Source organism: Coloeus monedula, assembly GCF_965178545.1.
Source record: "Coloeus monedula genome assembly, chromosome: 6".
Lineage (NCBI taxonomy): Eukaryota > Metazoa > Chordata > Aves > Passeriformes > Corvidae > Coloeus > Coloeus monedula.
This window is the reverse complement of record NC_138786.1, coordinates 25,497,272-25,516,427: the sequence shown is the minus strand read 5'-3', so window position 1 is coordinate 25,516,427 and position 19,156 is coordinate 25,497,272. Positions and strand designations below refer to the sequence as shown.

The following is a 19,156-nucleotide window of genomic DNA, read 5'->3' as shown; positions in this document are numbered from 1 at the left end:
CCAGAAGGCCTTGGAAGTGTGAGTCAGGAGCTGGCATCCTGCTATTCCTCCTTGGGGCAAAGGCACCAGCCCCAGCAGCTGCCACAGCTGTCAGTAGGTACTACAGCAGCATCCAGCCTCCAGTTTCAAAATGTTTGTTGGCCTTTTTTTGTGGTGAGCTGTCCCCAGCCATGCTGCTCTGCAGGAGATGAGCCTGGCGGGGGCTCTTCCTATTCATTCCCAGCTCCAGCAGGGAGTCTTGGGCTTCTGCTTCTTGAGCACTGAGGGCAGGGATCATCTCTGCTGCTCTGGTGGAAGGACTGCTCTCTGATTACAAAAGCAAGGATTAGGGACACTTCTGCTTCCAGCCTCAGACTCGTAAGCATGACTGTGGCCAACACACTTCTCTCCTGTGGAGTTTCCTTAGAAAAAGGAGGTAATGGCAGCGGCTGAGGGCATGCTGGTGATGGAGGTGCTGGGTGATGAGGAGCTATATGCATACCTTAAACTCAGATTTCTGAGGGCAGTTTGACTGCACTCCTGCCAGCCCCTCTCTGCCCAGAGAAGCAGCCTCCTTCCCTGCCTGCATTGTCTCTTCCACTGCCATTGTGCCTCTCTTTCATGGTCTTCAACCTTCAGTTCCTGCCCAGAGCTAACAGTGAGGATCTGTAGCAGGTGTAAGGCACACCAACTTGTCCCGGCCTCCCCAGGGACCAGGTGTACATGCAGCTGGGAGGAGGGGACCCTCTCTACTTCAGTGCCCAGACCCCAGCATGCTGGGACTTGCCCCACATCTCGGCAGGGAGGGCTGTCAGTAACCATGGTAATAAGAGTCCTCCAGCTGCCCCAGTGTCAAATATACAGTGAGGAAGAGAAGCAGTCCCACTATGTGATCACTCTGATGAGGAGTGTTGGGAAAGGGGCAGTGTACCTTTGGGGCAAAGTCCTACCCTTCTCTCCAAAGGGTGTTGGCATCCCCTCTTTCTCATTTTCAGTTAGGTGCTGGAGGTTTGGAGGTCTGTCTGCCCTCCTGTGGGATGGAAGCACACCTGGGGGTGTAGGCACCAGGTGCACGTGTGCAGGCTGGAGAAAGCCATGCAAATTCAGCCCCAGCTTAGCGGAGCTGGGGTGACAGCAGTGTGGCCCTGTTAATGATTACCTGCCACACACCTCAACAAGAAAAAGGTCGTTCCTCTCCCATGCATGGCTGTGTTCCTGCACTGGCACTGCCGCAACATCCAGTACCAGTTTCCCAAGGACCAGGCTTTGACCAGAGATGGAAAATGCAGAGCTGACATGCCATGAATTAGCTTGTGACATTTTTAGAGGTAAAAAGCTCAAGTTAACCAATTGCAGGGAAATGCATCTGGGTTGGTCACACTCCCTCTTTTTCCTCCTTTCCTTGGTATGAGGCCCCTTTCTGCAAACACAGCCTTCTGCTGCTTGTTTGAGCTGGGGAAGGAGCCATTTCCCCCACGTCCCTCAGAAAGAGTCCATAGGGACCAAGCAGCCACTGCTGAGAGTGATGTGCGCCAATGCATCTCTGCTCTCTCACACAGCCAGGACTTGTCTCCTGATCCCCTGGAAGGAATGAAAATTTGCACAGGGCTTTGCCATGCCTTATGCTGCTGTGCCCTGGGGACTCCAGCGAGATCTTCAGCTCATGGCCTGAAATAGCTGAAGAGTAGCAGCGGTGCTCGCTCCACATGTAGTTCTTTAACAGTTCTACAGTCCCTGGTTTGCTCATCACAGTCCCATACTTCAGACATGCAAACCTGATGCACACCTAGATCCTTCTCCTTTTTCACATTGAAGTTTGTCTCAGCAGCTTTCTTCAGCTTTAGTGCAAAGGCCCAGCAATGGGGGGAGGCTATTGGCTTTGCCACCTGCCCAGCTATCAGGATCCATTTCTGCATCCTGGACTCAAATGTACAGCCTGGCATCTCCAGATCCCTTACCACACAGCAGTACCTGTTGCTGTGTGTGCAGCAGAAAGGGGAGGTGACCTGTTCCCACATTTGCCAGCTCTCCTCAAAACCTCTGCAGATGTTCAGGAAACTGCTGGCAGAGTGGGAATTAAATGTGGCAATCTCTTGGAAAGTGATTCCTGGTTTTGAAGCAGCTCATAAAAAACAGCCACCCCTCTGCCCCGCCCTGCAACCCCACCTGTGGCAGCCCTGCTCTCAGCAGACTTCTTCCAAGGTAAGAGGTGGAAAAACGGCTCCATTCCCCACCACAGCCCCATTTTTCTGGCATGACACTCTCCTTTCTGTCTGCTAATTCCAAAAGGGAATTGACTTGGCTACTGCCTTGCTCATGTACCAAGAAAAGGTGGTGGGTGGGGGGAAAGGGAGCAGTCACATCCGAAAGGTCCTTTCCATCCCCCACCAGAAGTCTGATACCGCTGCTTGGTCCAAGGAGAAGGGCTGCCACATGGCTGAGCTGGGGACAGGCAGGCAGGTCACAAGGGATGGAACTGGGGAGATGCTTGGGACAGCATGTAAGTCATGTACTGCTCTGGGTGCTGAGCAAGTGCCCCTTTCCTGCTAACTTCCCACAAGGGGCAGAGCAAACAGAGAAGGGTGAAAAGGGCAGAGATCATGAAAGGTCGGTCCATTGACGCCAGAGCCCTTGACGGAGAAGGAGGCATCCATGGAACTGGTGGAGACACGCGGTGGTTCCCTTCACCGAGCCCCAGGAGTGCCCCCGGAGCCGGCTTCCAGCGAAACTCAGAGCAGCAGCCCCCAGGGGAGACCCTGCCCGGCTGTTAAGCTGTGCACCCTTCGGCCACTCGGTGATGCTGGGGTGCGTGGTCAGCTGAACCTGCACAGCTTCCCTGGCACGGCGCCGCGGGTGCGGGTTGGAGAGCACTGCAGGAAGATGAGAGGGGACAAGGGACAGGGGCCGTGCCCCGCGGAACCTGACGCCCCTCGGGCCCAGCTCACCCCCGGCCGAGGGGCCCGCCGCCGGCCCGCGCTGCCCCCGGCCCGCGCTGCCCCCGCCCCGCCGGCCGAGGGGCCAGCCTGCCCCCGGGCCGCCCCTCCGCCGCCCTGCCTTTGTGCCTGCCGGGGGGCAGAGGAGGAGCTTGCGAAAAGTTTTGGGCTAAAAACCCACCTTTTTGCTGCCAGCCGAGCCCGACGTCAGGGGCCGCTGTGCGCCGCGCGGGGCTCCGCACGCGGCCGCCACACAAAGGCAGCAGCTCCGCTCCGCTCCGCTCCGCTCCGCAGGTGAGTGCGGCCCCCCGCCCACAGTTCTCGGGTCGGGCCCCCGCTCCAGGGCCCCGTGCACGGCGGCACCGCCCGCCCCACACCACGGCGATGGGCGCCCCGGGCGAGGCGAGCGGCGACCTCCCGTCACCTCCCCGGCGAGGCGGCAGTCACCCAGGCTGAGGGCTCTCCGGAGTGGGAAGGGGCTTTGCCGGGGTGGGGGACAGGCTCTGGCTGGGGAGGAGCTGCAGAAAAGGGCGATTGGTGCCGGGGGACCGGGGGCGGCGACCCCCCCGGTGCGGGATCGCCTGAGAGGAGCCAGGGAAGAGCCTGGAGGTGCAGAAGGATGGAGTTTGGTAGGGAGTCAGGGCTCCTGGAGAGCAGACGGGTTGAGGCAATGGCCCGGTATCCTACCCCATACTCCTCTGGGGAAGCACCGCAAACTGGTTCGGGGAGGACTCAGCTGGTGGAGATCCTCCGATTGGAGCCAGGGGAGCTGGCCCGGAGCGGGGCTCGACCGCCGCCCGCCTCTCCGGAGGGCGAGGGAAAGAGGCTGTACGGGGCTCACGGCACAGCATCCTCCCTGAGGAGGGAGCAGAGGGCAGAGGTGTGGAAGGGTGCTGCCTGCTCCCCTCTCTGCCCCCAGTGCAGGGGCAGAACTCTTTTCCCTTGGAGCACCTTCTCCTCCCTGCGAGGGGAAGGTGAGGCCGCCTGACAGAAAGCCCCACAGCCCCCGGCTCTGCTTCTCTCAGCACCTCTAGGAAAGCCTCCCGGTGGTGCTAACGCCTTGACTCACGGGCACATGCTCGGTCTCCCCTTTCCTGGCAGCAGGGAACTTCCTGCTGTCGCGGTGCTTGGCACTCCAGGCCATGGGCTTCCCCAGCGCTGGGCTCCTCGAGTGCCGGGCTTCCTGCCCGGAGGCTGGGAAGCAGCTCAGCCTGCGGAGGGAGGACAGCAGTCCTGCGCCCACCACTGCCAGAGCCAGCTGCGATTTGAGCCGAGCGAAGCCGAGCCGAGAGGTCCCACTACTGGAAAAGGGGCTGTGAGGGGGGTGCCAGCCCAGCCGCCGCCCTGTTCCCAGGAGCGCATGGGGACACCATTGAGGGGTCAGGAACTGGGGAGGACCTGTGGCCTGCATTAGGAGAAGTCGGTAGCACTACCTGGCCCTGAATGGTGTCCGGAGAGGGGTCCAAGCTTTCCCATTTGCAGTAGGGGGTATTTGAGCTCTGCTTCAGCTTCAACAGGTGATTTTATTTTTCTTTTTAAAGCTGATCCTAGATTATAAAAACCCTGGGCAGCTAGAGGAGGGGGAATGGAGAACAGGGACTGCCAAGATGTGGTCAGGCTCCAGGCTGCTCCGTTCATGCAAGCCCATTCCCGGGAGAGACAAATGCTATGTGTGAGCCAGCCAGCATCTAAGGAGGAGAGAAGCCAGGGCCCCACAGGGATGTAGGAGGAGCACAGCTGTGCGAGCGTGCCTGAAGGTGCTGTCAGCCCAGCCAGGAACAGCTCATTTGCCCGACTGTTTGGAAAACCAGTTGGAAAACCGTACTCCCTTTCCCTTATGAATGCTTTAGGATGAGCCATGACTGAAGGTCCCTGCAGACCTTTGCCTGGGGAATGTGATGTGCTGGGCCGAGCCTGGGAGCAGATTCAGGGGTCCCTGGGGCTGTAGCTGGTCAGCCCCTCAGAGGGCATCCTTCTCACATCCCTGTGTACACAAGGGCAGGGCCTCACTGCACCCATGCAAACAGAGGGAGTCGCGTGCCTGGAGGCAAGGCAGGGGTGAGAACAGCAGCTGGAGCTATCTGCCCTGGGGGCTTGAAGGCCGTGTCAGAAGTGCCTGAGCAGAAGGTGCTGGGCTGGGACGTAGGTGCAAGGAGCACAGGGGAATGCTCTGCAGCAAAGGATGGGAGAAATTTACAGAGCACCTGAAACCAGGGGGATTCTGTGAATAATGTGGATGTCAGATGTGCTATGCCGTAAGGGCTGCTGCAGAAAGAGGGACAGCCATGTCTCTAAGTCAGCTCAGCTCCAGCCTTGTCATCTGTAAGCAGCCCATCTGTGCTAAGCCCTTGTCCCCTTTGAAGGCAGATGGGTGGGAACAGAGCTGAGCCGTGCTGTGCTCGGCAGGATGGCTCCCAGCCGGGCTGGGTGAGGGGGAAGGCAGATCTCACCCCCACAGCTGTGCCCTCAGCCAGCCGGTCTGTGTAATTCCCTGTGACAGTTCAATGCAGAGCGAAGCCGGCAGCTTGGCGGCGGATGCATGAAAGGTGAGTGCACTGGAGCCTGAATAATGTGGGATGCTGCTCTCTCTGGCATGCTGCCCAGGGAGCCCAGGGGAGGGAGCAAACACTGACCCCAGGCTCATCCCTGCATTGATGTCCTCTGTGGCTTGCAGTTCATCCTGTCCTCTACAGCCCAGTTCTGCGAAGCCCATCACAGAGCCGGGGCAGGTGCCATGTAGTTTCTGGATGGCTGCTGCCACACAGATATGGGTGGCATCTTAAAAGGCTTTGGGGGAGCAGGGAAGGGGTCCCCCAATTTGAAATGCTGGCTCTGCATGCCTGCACTCCTGTTCCCACTGAGAGCAGGATCTGGGACCATAGTTGGCAGCAACATTCCACAGAGTCTCATGGTGGCAGCCAGGGGAGAGCCGTCACATGGTCCAAGGCCACCAGGGCAAGGGGACAGGGCATGGCCCCCAGAGCCAAATCCTTATGTGTATGCACCCTTGTCCCAAACCTGCTCCCAGGTGTGTGCACTCCTGCACACCCCCTGCATGCACAGGTGGTGTGGGCAGTGGGCTCAGCACTCCCACTCCATCCCTCCAAAGAGCTCCCACACTGTGGATGCTTTTTTTGGTGTTTAATCCACTGATTTAACTCTCAGACCCCTCATGGCAGCAGGTTTGTTTTTTCTGGGCTTTTTTCCTTCTCCCTGGCATCCCCTAGAACCAGAGTAAGGTACTATGGGAGCTGTGCTCCCCAGCCCCAACGCTCTGTGGTATGGGTCAGCAGCCTGCTGGGTCATGGCTAAAGAATCCACAGAGAAATATGGGGCGTAAGGGCTGGCAACTGGCAGCCAGATGTAGGCCCTTCCCCAGATGCTGTGTGGGCTGCAGGGGTCCCCATGGAGAACATTTCAACCACAGGCAGGGCAATAGGGGGGCTGCAGGGGTCCCCATGGAGAACATTTCAACCACAGGCAGGGCAATAGGGGGGCTGCAGGGGTGGGAACAATCTCTCAGCCCTGCAGCTCCCATGTGGGAGGCAGTTGTTGAGGTACACAATTAACCTTCCTGTTGCAATTAATGAACATATTCTACTGGGTGGCAACAAGCAGGGCACAGGGGTGTGCACACACACGTAGGGTGTGTGCAATGGAGGCAGCTGCTGTCTTACTCCCACACAGGCTGCCCACAGCCCACCATGCCCCCCCTCGACACCACATTGCACCCCATCCTCCAACCCACCTCACCCTCTCCTTCCTCCACAGGCAGGATGCAGGTCCGGGGCCTCCTCCTCCTCCTGCTGCTGATCCTGGTGGCTGCCACCGCTGAGGCTGGCAAGAACAAGAAAGGTGAGGGGCAGCCTGGGGCAGGGGCCAAGTGGGGCAGGGGGCAGAGTGGGGTATGCTCCCCTGTGCCTGCAGAGAGCACCCACTCCACTTTTCCATGCAGAAAAGGCAAAGAAGGATGGCTCCAAGTGTGAGGACTGGCGCTGGGGATCCTGTGTTCCCAACAGTAAGGACTGTGGCCTGGGCTATCGTGAGGGAACTTGCAAAGATGAGAGTAAAAAGCTCAAGTGCAAGATCCCCTGCAACTGGAAGAAGAAATTTGGAGGTGGGTACATGGAGGTGGGATGGTTGAGGACCACCCTGTGCTGGGTGACTGGGGCTCCTGGCCAATTCTGATGCCTCTCCCCTCTCATCCAGCCGACTGCAAGTACAAGTTTGAGAGCTGGGGAGGCTGTAGTGCTCAGACAGGCCTGAAGACTCGCTCCGGCATCCTGAAGAAAGCCCTGTACAATGCCCAGTGTGAGGAGATTGTCTATGTGACCAAGCCTTGCTCTTCCAAGATCAAGTCGAAGTCCAAAGGTCAGTTCCCACCACTCCTGTCCCCACAAGGGTCCTGTTGCAACCTTGGGCGGGGGTTTTTCAGGCATACCTTGGCCTGTTGGGGTTGCACTTTGCTGGTGGTGTGGGAGATTACATAGGATGCTCTTTCCTTTGCACTGCGAAGTCCAGCTGCTGGCTGGGTGGGATGCAGGTTCTACTAGGAATAACCTTGGTCTCCCCACAAACCACTGCCATCTTTGGTGGGATGGGGATTCCCTGCTCTCCTCACTTGGACTGGTGCAAAACATGGCTTGGCATGGTGGGAGGCTGCCTGCAGGGATGCAGCCACTGTGCCGTGCCTAGGCAGCCATGCTGGCTACGTTTCTACCACAGCAGTGTCCGGGGCACCATGAGCTGCCAGCAGATGCACTAACTCTTGTCTCCTGTGCTTCTTGAATGCAGCAAAGAAGGGCAAGGGGAAGGACTAGAACAGGAAGCCAGCATCCTTATCGGTCCCTCGACATGGTGCATACAGGACTGGATGTCCAGCTGCAGCTGGCCCACACTACAGTCTTCCTCCTCCTGTCCTTACTCCTTTCCATGACCTCCTCTTTCACTGAGATGCCTTGTTCTAATGATTAGTATTGTAGAGAGCAAACCCAGCCATCCTGCAGGATAGGCTGCCTCCATCCTTGCTGCCCCATGGCCACTGCCAGTGCATCCTGCTCGCCTCCCCTCAGCTGGTGTTGGGGTTCACTGGGATGTGCTCGGAGACCTGGGATGGAACACACATTTTTCCACCCTCCAGCACAAATGAGTTGCCTTTAGCACATCCTTTTGCAAGCCCAGGAGCCTCCTCGCTCCTCCACCAGATACCAGTGCCAGAGGGAAGGGCTGGGTGTTGAATGCCTGAGTAACCCCATCACTCAAGTTTTCTCACTCGAAGACTGCTCTCACCTCAGGGGGTTTATTCCAGCATCCCTTTGGCTGGGGCATGACTTACTGCAGCAGTTGAGGAAAACACAACCACCACCCTGAGAAGCAACTGCATCTCCTTTCTGTCACTTCCAACCTTGTGTGTCCATGCTGGAGCTGCAGCCCCTCTGCCTTTGCCATGCCAACACCAGTGCTGGGTGGGAGCTCTCACTCCTTTTGGAAAACGATTTTTTTTTCTTTTCCAATAAAAGTCTTTTTAAAAAAAGTATCAGAATCTACCTGTTGTCCCCACAAGGTGCTGCTGTGCTGGAAGCCCCAGCAAACCCCAGTTTTGCTGACCCCACTGGCACCAGCAGTGAAGTTACCATGCAGCTGGCAGTGGTGGCCTGGTTGCCACATGCACACGGTCCTGGACAAAGCACATGGGTCAGACCTCAGAGCCTCTTTGCAACAACGCTTTGGGCTGCCTCCCCCTCCCCCACCCCCCTTAATTTTGGCAGAAGGGATAGGCTGCAGGAAATGTCACCAGTGGGTGACACTGGGAAGCGGGGAAGGAGCCACCCGGGTGATGACTCATTCATTCCTCACACCATGGCCATTAGTTTTCTGGTCCAAGGTCTTTATTTGTCTTGGGGTGTGTTGGGCTGCAGTTTTAACCATTTAAAAATACCCAGAACCCCACCAGGCCTTTTGGGCACCCCTAAAGGCAGTGGTGGAGGGGTTCCCATCTGGGTTGGGGCAGCCTTTCTCCAGGTTGCACCTTGGCATGAGGATGGGAAGGACACATGGACACAGAGTTTGCCAGTGCTAGAGTGGCCCCATCCCATCCCTTGCCTGCCCCTGGCTGTGTCCACCAAGGCTTGCACCTGGCTTTGGGAGTAGCTGAGGAGCAGCCCCAGGGTGCTCTGGGTGGCACACGCGGGTGGGCTGGGAGGAGGCTGGAGATGCTGGCTGAAGCCCGCATGCTGAGGGCTCTGCCACAACACCCATGACAGCGTTACATCCAGCATTACATCCATTTACAAAGCTCAGCAACCAGCTCCTTTGGTCTCCCTGGAGGATCCCCCTGCACTCAGGGCAGGAGCAGGGCTGGAGGCCACTGCCATCTTCTCCTGCCTCCAGAGCCACGCATCAGGCCCCCCCATACCTATCATGGGGAGAGCGGGGACCTGCTCATGGCCCAGGTAAGACATGGGGCACCTTGGCCACATTGCAGGCCCTCTTCCCACCCTCCTCTGAGACCCTCAGGTCAACCCTATCCCTCCCAAGGCCAGTTATTTTCATGGTCACTGCTGCCCACTTCTCAGGGGCCCCATTCCCAGGGCTGTGGAGCCAAGTCCTGCACCACACCACTGCTTTTCTTTGCAGTTTTGGTTTCCATCGTCGTCAGAGGTGACTGGGTTTCACACTCCTCACCCAGGAGTGAAATGCTTGGTTTGTCTGTCTGTCTTTCCAGCAAATTGCTGTCTGAGGGCAGAAAGGGTGTGAAGGGGAGAGCAGAGGCAGAGCCCAGGGAAGAATTCTGCCCCAGATTCCTGGGTGAGGATGTCCAATGGCACTCTCCAGGGAAAGGAAGCAGCTTGCCACATCTTTTAGGGTCCAATCTTGACTGCCTTCACAGGGGGCCTGACTGGGCCAGCAGGACTCCCCATTAGCATGCCTGAGCCTGCCTGGTCCAAGATGTCTAGCAAATGTTTGACCCTGGTTTCTTTTCATTTCTTGGGTAATAAACACTTTAGAAGCCAATGGAAAGTATCCAGCATTAGCCCATCTGCATGCAGACAAGCTCTGATGCCTTGGAGATGGTCAGCTGGGGAAAAAGGTACATCCAGTCTTAGGAGAACACTGATGCCATTTGGCCAATCTCAAGAGCATGGAGCTGGGAAGGGCTCCTGGTGACCACATCTCCTCCTCTTGCCTCTGGCTTTCCCGCTGGCTCCCCGAGCTAGTCCCCAGGCCCCGGGTGACTGGAAGGACCTGCAGCTCAGAGATGCCTTGGATTTTTGTCAGCATTGGATGAAGGACATCCTCTGCAATCACTGCACAGTCTGCACTGTTGTGAGTGGGGAGCAGAAGAACCCCTGCTGGCAAAGGAGGCAAAGGGAAGGGTTTCCATAATGTTACTGAAGTGGTCCCTGAGTGCCAGTTTATCTGGCTGTGCCAATGTTCCTGTACTGGCACATGAGAAGGTGCTTGAAGGTTTTCTTGAAAGTGGCATTGCAGAGGGCATAGCAGGCTGGGTTGATGGTGCTGTTGACATAGCAGAGCCAGTAGCCAATGGACCACACTGTTTCGGGCACACAGGTCTCACAGAAGGTGTTAATGAGGACCATCACGTTGTAGGGCGTCCATGTGAGTATGAAGGCCAGGAGGATGGCAAATATTGTTCGGGTGACTTTCTTCTCTCGGGCAGCCATCTGGCGCTTTTTCCGTACTTGGCTCCTGGCGATGCTGGCAAACTTCCTGGCAACATTGACTGGGCGGCTGTTGGCCAGGGAGTTGTGGTTGGAGGCTCCTGCCTTAGCTGGGACGATCTCAATGGCGGTGACACATTCAGTCCCCGTCTGCTTGGTGACAATCTTAATCTTGGACCACTTGGAAGTTGGGTTCACCCGGGGGATGGCTGGACTCTGTCCTTGCCCTGCTGGCAAGATTTCTGCTGTGGGCTTGTCTTTTGTGGTCTGGGTCATGCTGACAGTGCTGGACTCATTGGATGTCTCCTTCTCCTCCTGATGGCCAGTGGCCTCTGTCTGTGCAGATGGCTGGTCATCCACTTTCCCATTCCTCACTTCCTCCTTCACCTCCACGGCCCTCTTGGGAGAGTTATTGTTGTTCTGTTTGACTGGGGGGCCCTTGAGGAATCTGAGGGACTTTCCTTTCCTCTCTTTCCTGCTCTCAGGCTTGTGCCTCCTCACCCTGCTTCTGCTGGCCAGGGAGATGTGGATGTACAGCACCGTCATGATGACTACGGGCAGGTAGAAAGCAGCAATGGCTGTGCCAAAGGTCACCGCTGGGTTGGAGAGGAACTGGATGTAGCATTCCCTCTCGGGGACTGTCCTCTTGCCCACAATGAACTGCCAGAACAAGATGGCAGGGGCCCAGAGAATGAAGGACAATATCCATGCGGCCGCAATCATTAGCCCTGCCATCTTGGTGGTCCTCCTGGCCGGGTACGTCAGGGGCTTGGTGACACAGAAGTACCGGTCAAAGCTGATGATGAGCAGGTTCATGACAGAGGCATTGCTCACCACATAGTCCAGAGCCAGCCACAGGTCGCACACCACAGCCCCCAGTGGCCAGTAGCCTTTGATGATGTAGACCGTGTAGAGGTTCATGGAGAAGACCCCAATGATGAGGTCCGCACAGGCCAGGCTGAAGAGGAAGTAGTTGTTGACAGTCTGGAGCTGGCGGTTCACCTTGATGGAGAGCATCACCAGGATGTTCCCCACCACAGTGACAAGGCTGAGTGAGCCGGTGACAGTGGCAATGAAAACCAGCTCCACTGTCTTGTAGTTGGTGGGAGGCTGCACAGCCACCTCAGAGTGGTTGCCCAGGGTGAAGTTGTCATAGGTCAGGTTGGCCATCTTTGCCTGCCAGGGCTGAGCAGAGAGGTTGTGCATGGGATCTGCAAGGAGAGCGAGGACAGAAAGGGAGAATATCAGACCTTCCAGCCTGGCCTGGCAGCATTTCCTCAGTTTCCCAGGCCAGCACTGCTCTTGGCTAGTGCTCAAAAATCTCCTGGCATTCCTGGACTTCTCTCTGCCACTCCAGGAGTCTGTTGGAGGCACTTTTTGTGTCCCTATTTAGCAGTAGAGGAGACACACAAGTTGTAGGGAGAGAAGCAGGAATGGGGCTAGGACAGTCCTATGGCCAGGGTGTGATGGTCCTTTCTTTGCAGGGCCAGGAACCATATCCCACAACTTCGTGTGCCCCAGAGCGGCACACAGGGAGGCCAAAGGGCTGGGGGGAAGAGGACTGCAGAGCCCAGGGGGATGCACATACAGCACTCACTGCCAGAAGAGCACAGCATGGAGCCAGTGCCCTGCCCCAGGGATGAGAGCAGGTTTATGGTATGCCCCAGGCATGTCCTGCTGAGCTCCTCAAAGCACTCCCCAAGAGGCAAGTAACCCACAAAGCCCCTGCCATGGTTCACTCAGCTCACCTGTGTCTCTTGCAGCAAACAGCTCCTTCTGGAAGATGAAATCTGGGACAAGGAAAACAGTAAGTTACACCACAGCTTGTGTGAGTCCCACGACATCTTACTGGGGGCACCAACCTATCCAACAGAGGCAGCCCTGACAAAAGGGTGGCACTGCTCAGATACAGATGCTGAAAAGCCAAGAAAGGCCTGAAGATGGGTAATTTGGCGTGGTGCAGGAGAGGGAGGGAGCTGCACAAGTGCCATCAGTCAGTGATGCTCGGAAGTGATAACCCCTTCCCCCAATCCCACATCACACTGCAGCTGCAGCCACCCTGGCCACGGAGATGTGTGGTGTGCAGTCAGACACCTCAGCATGATACATGGAATTATTTATGAAAAGTGATGAGAATTACAGACAGAATTACTGCCTTCATCCAAACCAAGATGCCTGTGGTTAATCACCCAAGGAAAGAGTAGAATGGACCTTAAAAAAAAAATCAATAGACCAGAAGTGCTATGTTGAGATGAAAGGGAATTTCCTGGAAAGCAAAGGAAAAGCAAAGACATTGAGGGAGATGGGCTGGACAGAAGAGCTTCCCATTGAATCTACCTCTCCCACACCATCCAGGTCCCCAAAACATGCTAGGCCTTCACTAGCCTCACCCTGGCTTTTGGGAGCATCCCAACCCCAACAGCCCATGAAGGGCAGCCCCTCCAGCAGCTCCTCCTGGTGCCCAGGGCAGGCTGTCAGCCCCATGGGCACTGCTGCCAGGAACCCAGTGGGAGCCAGCGTGTGGGCAAGTGTCCCTGCAGTGGGAGGGCTCAGCACAGTGTCTCTGGCTTGGGTGCTGGCTCCAAATGCCTAGGACCCCCAAAACTGATTCTGCTAAATGTATAAACATGCCACTAACACGCACCTCTTCCAAACAGGGTCTGGCAGGCTTTGAGATTGGCTCTTCTATTCTAAGTATTTGAAAAGAAATGCCCTTGTCTTTCATTTGTGGTGAGTGTAGGAGATTTCTGCCATCAGAAAATAGCCAAGTTTTTAATATAAGCAGTTTCTAATGAGATGCAGATGTAACTAAATGAAAATGTGGCTGCTGAGATGCTAAAGCCAGGGTCCGATGTAGCTATTTAGGCAGCTTCTGCATTTGCAAGGCTACAGCTACAATAGTGGTGGAGCTCCTCTTACAGGTGCAAGGGAAAGAAGTGAGTAAGGGACAAAGAAATACCTCTCTACCATTATCTGTGAAGACAAAAGGCATTTAAAAGAAAGCAGTACCCTTTGGCAGATGCTACATGCCAGATACAGATGGTGCGAGGAAGCCTGGTAGCACTGCCCATCTTTGCACCCAGCTCCAAGGACAAGGGATGCATCGAGGGAGGGGGAAAAGGTTTCTGCTGCCATCCTTCCTGGGCACCCAGCCAGGGATGTGAGAAGAGGTGAAAAGTGTATAAAATGGCTTAGAAATATATAATCATGGCAGTTTGGGGGTTGGTTTCCGTAAGATTGAAATGAGTTTTAATTTCTTCACTTTGGTGAGATGGGGAGATTTAACTGTCATTCTTGTAACAGCTAATCAAACTGATCAGACAAGCTAGCAATCATGCAGACATTTACCCCAGCTCTTCCAAGAAGAATTTGAAAGTCTTTAAAAGAAACCTTTTCATCATCTCTGCTAAAATGTGGGTTTCAGTTTTCTCACTTTTGTTCATGAACTGCCATCCTCTTCTAAGCGTGTCTAATTAATTATTAGACTTGACAAAGACTTGTGTTCTCAGTTACCCAAAGTAAGAAAAGTCCATCTCAACCCCAAACTGTTCTGTACGTGCCCCAAGACGGGAGGAAAGGCTGCGGCAGCCCCACACGCGAGCCTTCGGATGCCACCCAGAGGTCATGCTGCAAACTGGCGTCAGGAGGCAGAGGCAACTGCAGCCTCAGGGTGGATGGCTTAAACACTGAGCATTGTGAAAATAAGCCTTCACCCATCAACAAAAATAAAGCAATCCCCTGTGTGAGGGAAGGAGGAGAACTGAACATGCTTAAAGGTGTGAAGATATGTACAACACAGAGCAACACGTGTGAGCTGGGAGCTGTGCACACCACTCACCCTTGCCTCAGATGCCCTGGCTATTCTCTGCCATGCCCCAGCCCACCAGGCATCCTTCTTTCCCCATCTTCTGCTCTGCATCCCACTGTCTCACTCTTTGCCCCCGACGCTGGCTCTGAGCTCACTGGGACCACTCAGCACTGCCTTTGCCTTCCTGAGCAGAGCAGGCAGCTCAGTCTGGAGCTGGGAGAAGGCCAAGGATGCTGCAAATTTGGTAGGTCTGAGCAGCTGACCAAGCCATGGATCATGCCTGCATGGGGACTACAGATAGATCTTTGCCTTTGAGATGGAGAGCATCCAGGCTGTGTGGGAAGGGCCTGGGTGGGGGCACAGCCCTCAGGCAGCCACACCTCTGTCTGCATCCCCATCATGTGTCCAAAGATGGAAAGACCACACAGGAGAGCTGTGGAGCTGCAACAAACTCACCAGTACGACACCATCCCCACCCTCATGCCAGCCACATCACTGTTCCCAATGCTGTGACACCAAGACACCAAGGGACCTCTCCAAGAGCTGGTGTCTCTCCATTAAAGCCTTCCTCATGTCCTCCAGTGCCCAGTACTTGCACACCTCCAGCAGCTCATTTCTTCTGTCCCTCCCCTCACAGCCCCCATCCTACATCACCCTCTCTGTCTCCATTCCCTTTCGCACCCCACTTTCATGATGGCACCACAGACAGGGAGGAGACAAAGCCTTGACAAAGCTCAGGGAACACTTCAGAAGTGTTCCTGGGGCTGTGACACCAACTGGCTTTTCAGCCTGCACACAACAGTTCTTTGTCTGTGGTGCTCAGTAGGTGCTCTCCCACACCTGCTTGCACCAGCCAGCTACAGCAAACTCCCTCATACTTTTGGCAGTGATTTGTGGCCGGTTTTCTCCTCTGCATCGAAGCCATTAGGAGACTCCAACTCTTTACTGACAGCATCCTCTGGTCCAAGAGTTTCTGTGGCTGCTGCAGTGCTCACCGATCATGTCATCAAGACAGGGAGATGCCCTTCCCTTCCAATACAGGTACAGATCCAAGCATAGAAGGTTGTAATTTGAGTGAGGCCCAACTATTGTGGGCAGTGGGCACAACAGGGTCCCCATTGCTGCCTGCAATCATGGGTGTGACCACTGTTGGCTGAGGATTCAACTCCAGAGCAAGAGCAAAGCCAGTGTTCCGTCACAGGGTGACACCCGAGACCACAGCAGAAAACTCCTGCTGTTTCCTTGCTGCACCTCATGTGCCTCTCCAGCAAGCCTTCCCAGCCTGTCAGCTCCTACAAACTGCCTCACAGCCTCTTGCCAGGTCAGAGAAGAGAAAGCCCTGTCACAGACTGCTGGTGACCACCGTGTACCCAAAAAGTCTGCAGTAGCTGGAGGCTGGCACTCCATCAGCCGCAGTCAGTGACTGAGCACCTGCTGCACACAGCTCACGTGGGATGGAGGGTTTAGTTCCCTCCTGCCCTTGTTACTCCTTGTGTGGAAGGAGCTGGCCACCGTCCCCACTGGCACAGCAAGGACAATGGGGGAGGCTGGTATTTACATACATCCATGTGATGGTGGCACCTCAAGCTGTGGGATGAGCTCCTGGAGCCAGCAGCCCTACTGCCCCAGCGTTCCCTGCCTCTTCTCTCTGTACTGCACAGCCTCCCTCTGCTCCACAGCCCCCGTCCCACACATCACCACCCGCCATCCCCTTTCCTGTTTTGACACTGCCCCCATCCCAGCATCATCCTCAGGGCTGGGGATCCTCAGGGAGCAGGAGCAAGTGGGAGGCAGATCCACGTCTGGTCCACATGCGGTTGAAGCAAAACCTCTGGGAATGAGCAGGGCTCTGCATGCACCCAGCATGCTCTGCAAGGAACCCCATCATAAAGCAAGCCCCATGCTCACACACCAGTCTGGGGAGGAAGATGTTTACAGGGGAAGGAGAGGAATTAGAGAAACCCGTACTTCAGGAGATGCCTATGAGTGTGAGCTGCTCTCAGAGGAGATGGGCTTTAGCCCTGCATGGGCTTGGAGCAACAGCAAAACTGAAAGAGACCTCGAGCCCAGGGACAGGATCGAGTGGCTGTGGCTGTCAGTTCCTGGCTGGATGGATCCTGTGGGGCTCTGGGTGCTGCCTGTCTCCAGGAGAGAGGGAAGCTGGCCCCCTCCACCACAGGCACATTCCAGCAGAAGGCACACATCACCCACTGCTCTGTCTGGGTGCCCAAGGCTGGGCCTCGGCACATCACCTTTGGTGTCTCATTTGGAAAGAGCCAGGCCAGCCCCACTGCCAGCCCCATTGCTTGTCTTGGCCTTCCTAAAGGTATAGAGAGGGTAAAAGTCTTAATGGGGTTAGTCCTGTCATGTCAAACTCCTGATGTGATGTAGGGCTGGGCACAAGGAGGAGAGGAGAGAGAAAAAAGAGGGAACAGAAGATAGACATTTATGGCTCATGTACAAAAAGAGAAGGTATACTGAGGGAAGGGTGACAGTTTGTGCTGCTAATTGCATTATCTAATAGCTGTTAATTAGTTCCTGAATCATGGCACCAGTTTACAGCTAGTGAAGGATTGTTCTGGTTGACAGATTCACACCCCTCAGAGTGTGAAAACAGAATTCCTAGATACTGGGAACAGGCACCTTAGAAATAAAACATACGGGAGAAGACTGAGGGCAGGCCTTGCGTCTGGCAGAGGGAGGGTTGGTGTTGGGCGGCTTCTGTGCCTCTGCATTGGAATGATGAAAGCAATAAACAACCAGAAAAGCAGAAAGGAGATGAGGGGCCAGCAGGATCTGTTGTGTTAAAATAGCAGGGCTGCCCTTGCCCTCCCAGCTCCAGCTGGTGGCTGTGCTTTCAACCCTCTAGTCAATGGATCCCTGAAGTCCTTATCCTCCTCCAGAGGAGATCTGAGCCATTGTGGAACAGGAATTGTTTCTTGTCAGTAACATATGGGGTGGTTCTGGGCATTTGATTTTTCCGTTGAATAATTTATTCTTATTTCTTCCTCTGCTATTCAACTGGTCCTCATGAGGCAAAGCAATTTCCTCCATCCCCACAAGTTAAGAACCTCTGATAGCTTTTCCTGGAGCCATGGAGAAGCAGTAAGCTCAGTGGCACACGAGCAGCCAGCTTTCAGGGGGAGGCAAGGGGGCCAGAGAACACCCCCGTGCCTGACACGTTTGCGCATCAGGTTTGGAAAATCTGATGTGTCTGGGGCCAGAAGGGAGTGTTGCAGTAGCATAACCCCACCACCCCCCTCAAGCAAGCCAGGAGCCTCCCCTGCCTTCCCTGCTGTTTGTAACTATGTGGGTAATGCTGGGTTTCAGAGTAAAGCCGAGGCACCACATCCAAGGTGGTTTGCACCCGGCTGTGGGAAGCGCTCCAAGGTCAGAGCCATGGCTGTTGAGCTGGGCTCCTGCAGGTAGTGCCCAGCCCAGCAGGCCCAGCAACATCCCACAGCAGGCATAGCTGCACCCCCTGCCCAAAATGGCCCTTCAGCACTTGCCTGTACCCCTAATGTGCCCTTTGCAGGTTGTAAGGGGCCGCATGCCATTTATCCACAGCATTACCAGGCAAGAAGCAAGCCAGTGAGAAAGTTATAAAAAGTAATTGAAAGGTCACTCCTATAAATAGCCTACCAGCACACTGGTCACTCTGACAATTAATTAACCATCTGTCACCCAATTATTAGGCCATATAAATAACCTATCAGTGGAACGCTACTAGCAAGTGTGCACGGCAAATGCCACGCGAGCCAAAGTCCAGCCTTACCCTGCTGTGCCCAGCCTGCAGCTCCCAGGCACCGGCGGCTCCCCAGCAGCTCCCACGCCTGCGCTGGCTCCGATGGTAACATCCCGGGGGAGAAGGCTCACCACGGCGGCACCGCACAGCGGGACGAGGGGGACACAGTGTCCTCCCTCCAGTGTCCTCTGCCTCGGCCGCCCCAGGGCTGCAGCTCCCAGCTGGTGGCAGAGCTCAGCCCGTGTCGCTGAGCCAGGAAGGTGCTGGGCTTCCAGCTGAGCCTGGGCTGGAGCCACACTTCCCCCCTCCCATCCACTGCATTAATGCTCTCTGCCTCAGAGAGATGCTCATGTTCTTTTATATGCCTGGGCTGAAGCTTTAACAGAACCCAGCTGTTTCAAGGCAGCGCAACAGAAATAACCCCACTGCAGCCCCAGGTCCCACTGCCAGGAAGGGCTCTGGGACCAGCCAGCAGAGAGGAAGAAGGGAGAGAGAGGATTACAGCAACAAGTGACTGCCTGGATTAGCTGGGCTCTTCCCAGGGAGAGATTAGTGGCTGGGATCAGGTGCCTGTGGGACAGAGGACGGTGGAGGAGAGACTGAGGGCTAGAGGGGCAGGTGTTGCAAGACCTAAGATCTGTTTGCTTAGAAAAGCAGTTCCCCCTGCCCCAGGGACAGGCCTTGCCAGGGGATGGCAAGGGGGAAGGACTCAGCTCTTTTCGGGAAGCCAGTTGTAGGGAAGCCCCCTCACCCTGCCATGGCCCCACACAGCCACAGTTGCCCAGGCCAGGTCACTGCCATCCACCTGGGGAATCTGCCCCCCCAGGCCAGTCCCAGAGGCCAAGGCTGGTGCTGAATAAGGCAGGAGCTGGCCCTCACACAGAGACCTGCAGCACACTGCGCTCACCCTCTTTGCCCCCCAGGGTCCGCATGAGCCGTAGGGTGGGGATGCAGCTCAGACAGTCAGGGATGCAGCGCTGCTCTGGCAGAGCATGGGTGTCAGGAGGGC

General features: G+C 55.8%; 2 protein-coding genes across 2 annotated transcripts; one reads left to right on the top strand and one right to left on the bottom strand.

Annotated features, from left to right (window-relative positions):
- Window positions 1–6,688: 6,688 nt before the first annotated feature.
- MDK (midkine) lies at window positions 6,689–7,732 on the top strand (the record flags this gene model as incomplete). Its single annotated transcript, XM_082283666.1, has 4 exons — window positions 6,689–6,767; window positions 6,868–7,029; window positions 7,122–7,283; window positions 7,707–7,732. The coding sequence occupies 4 exons, from the start codon at window positions 6,689–6,691 to the stop codon at window positions 7,730–7,732; spliced, it is 429 nt and encodes a 142-aa protein (XP_082139792.1).
- Window positions 7,733–10,327: 2,595 nt separating this feature from the next.
- CHRM4 (cholinergic receptor muscarinic 4) lies at window positions 10,328–11,805 on the bottom strand (the record flags this gene model as incomplete). The annotated part of the gene is made up of 1 exon (XM_082283550.1): window positions 10,328–11,805. The coding sequence occupies exon 1, from the start codon at window positions 11,798–11,800 to the stop codon at window positions 10,328–10,330; it is 1,473 nt and encodes a 490-aa protein (XP_082139676.1). The 5' UTR covers window positions 11,801–11,805.
- Window positions 11,806–19,156: the final 7,351 nt, after the last annotated feature.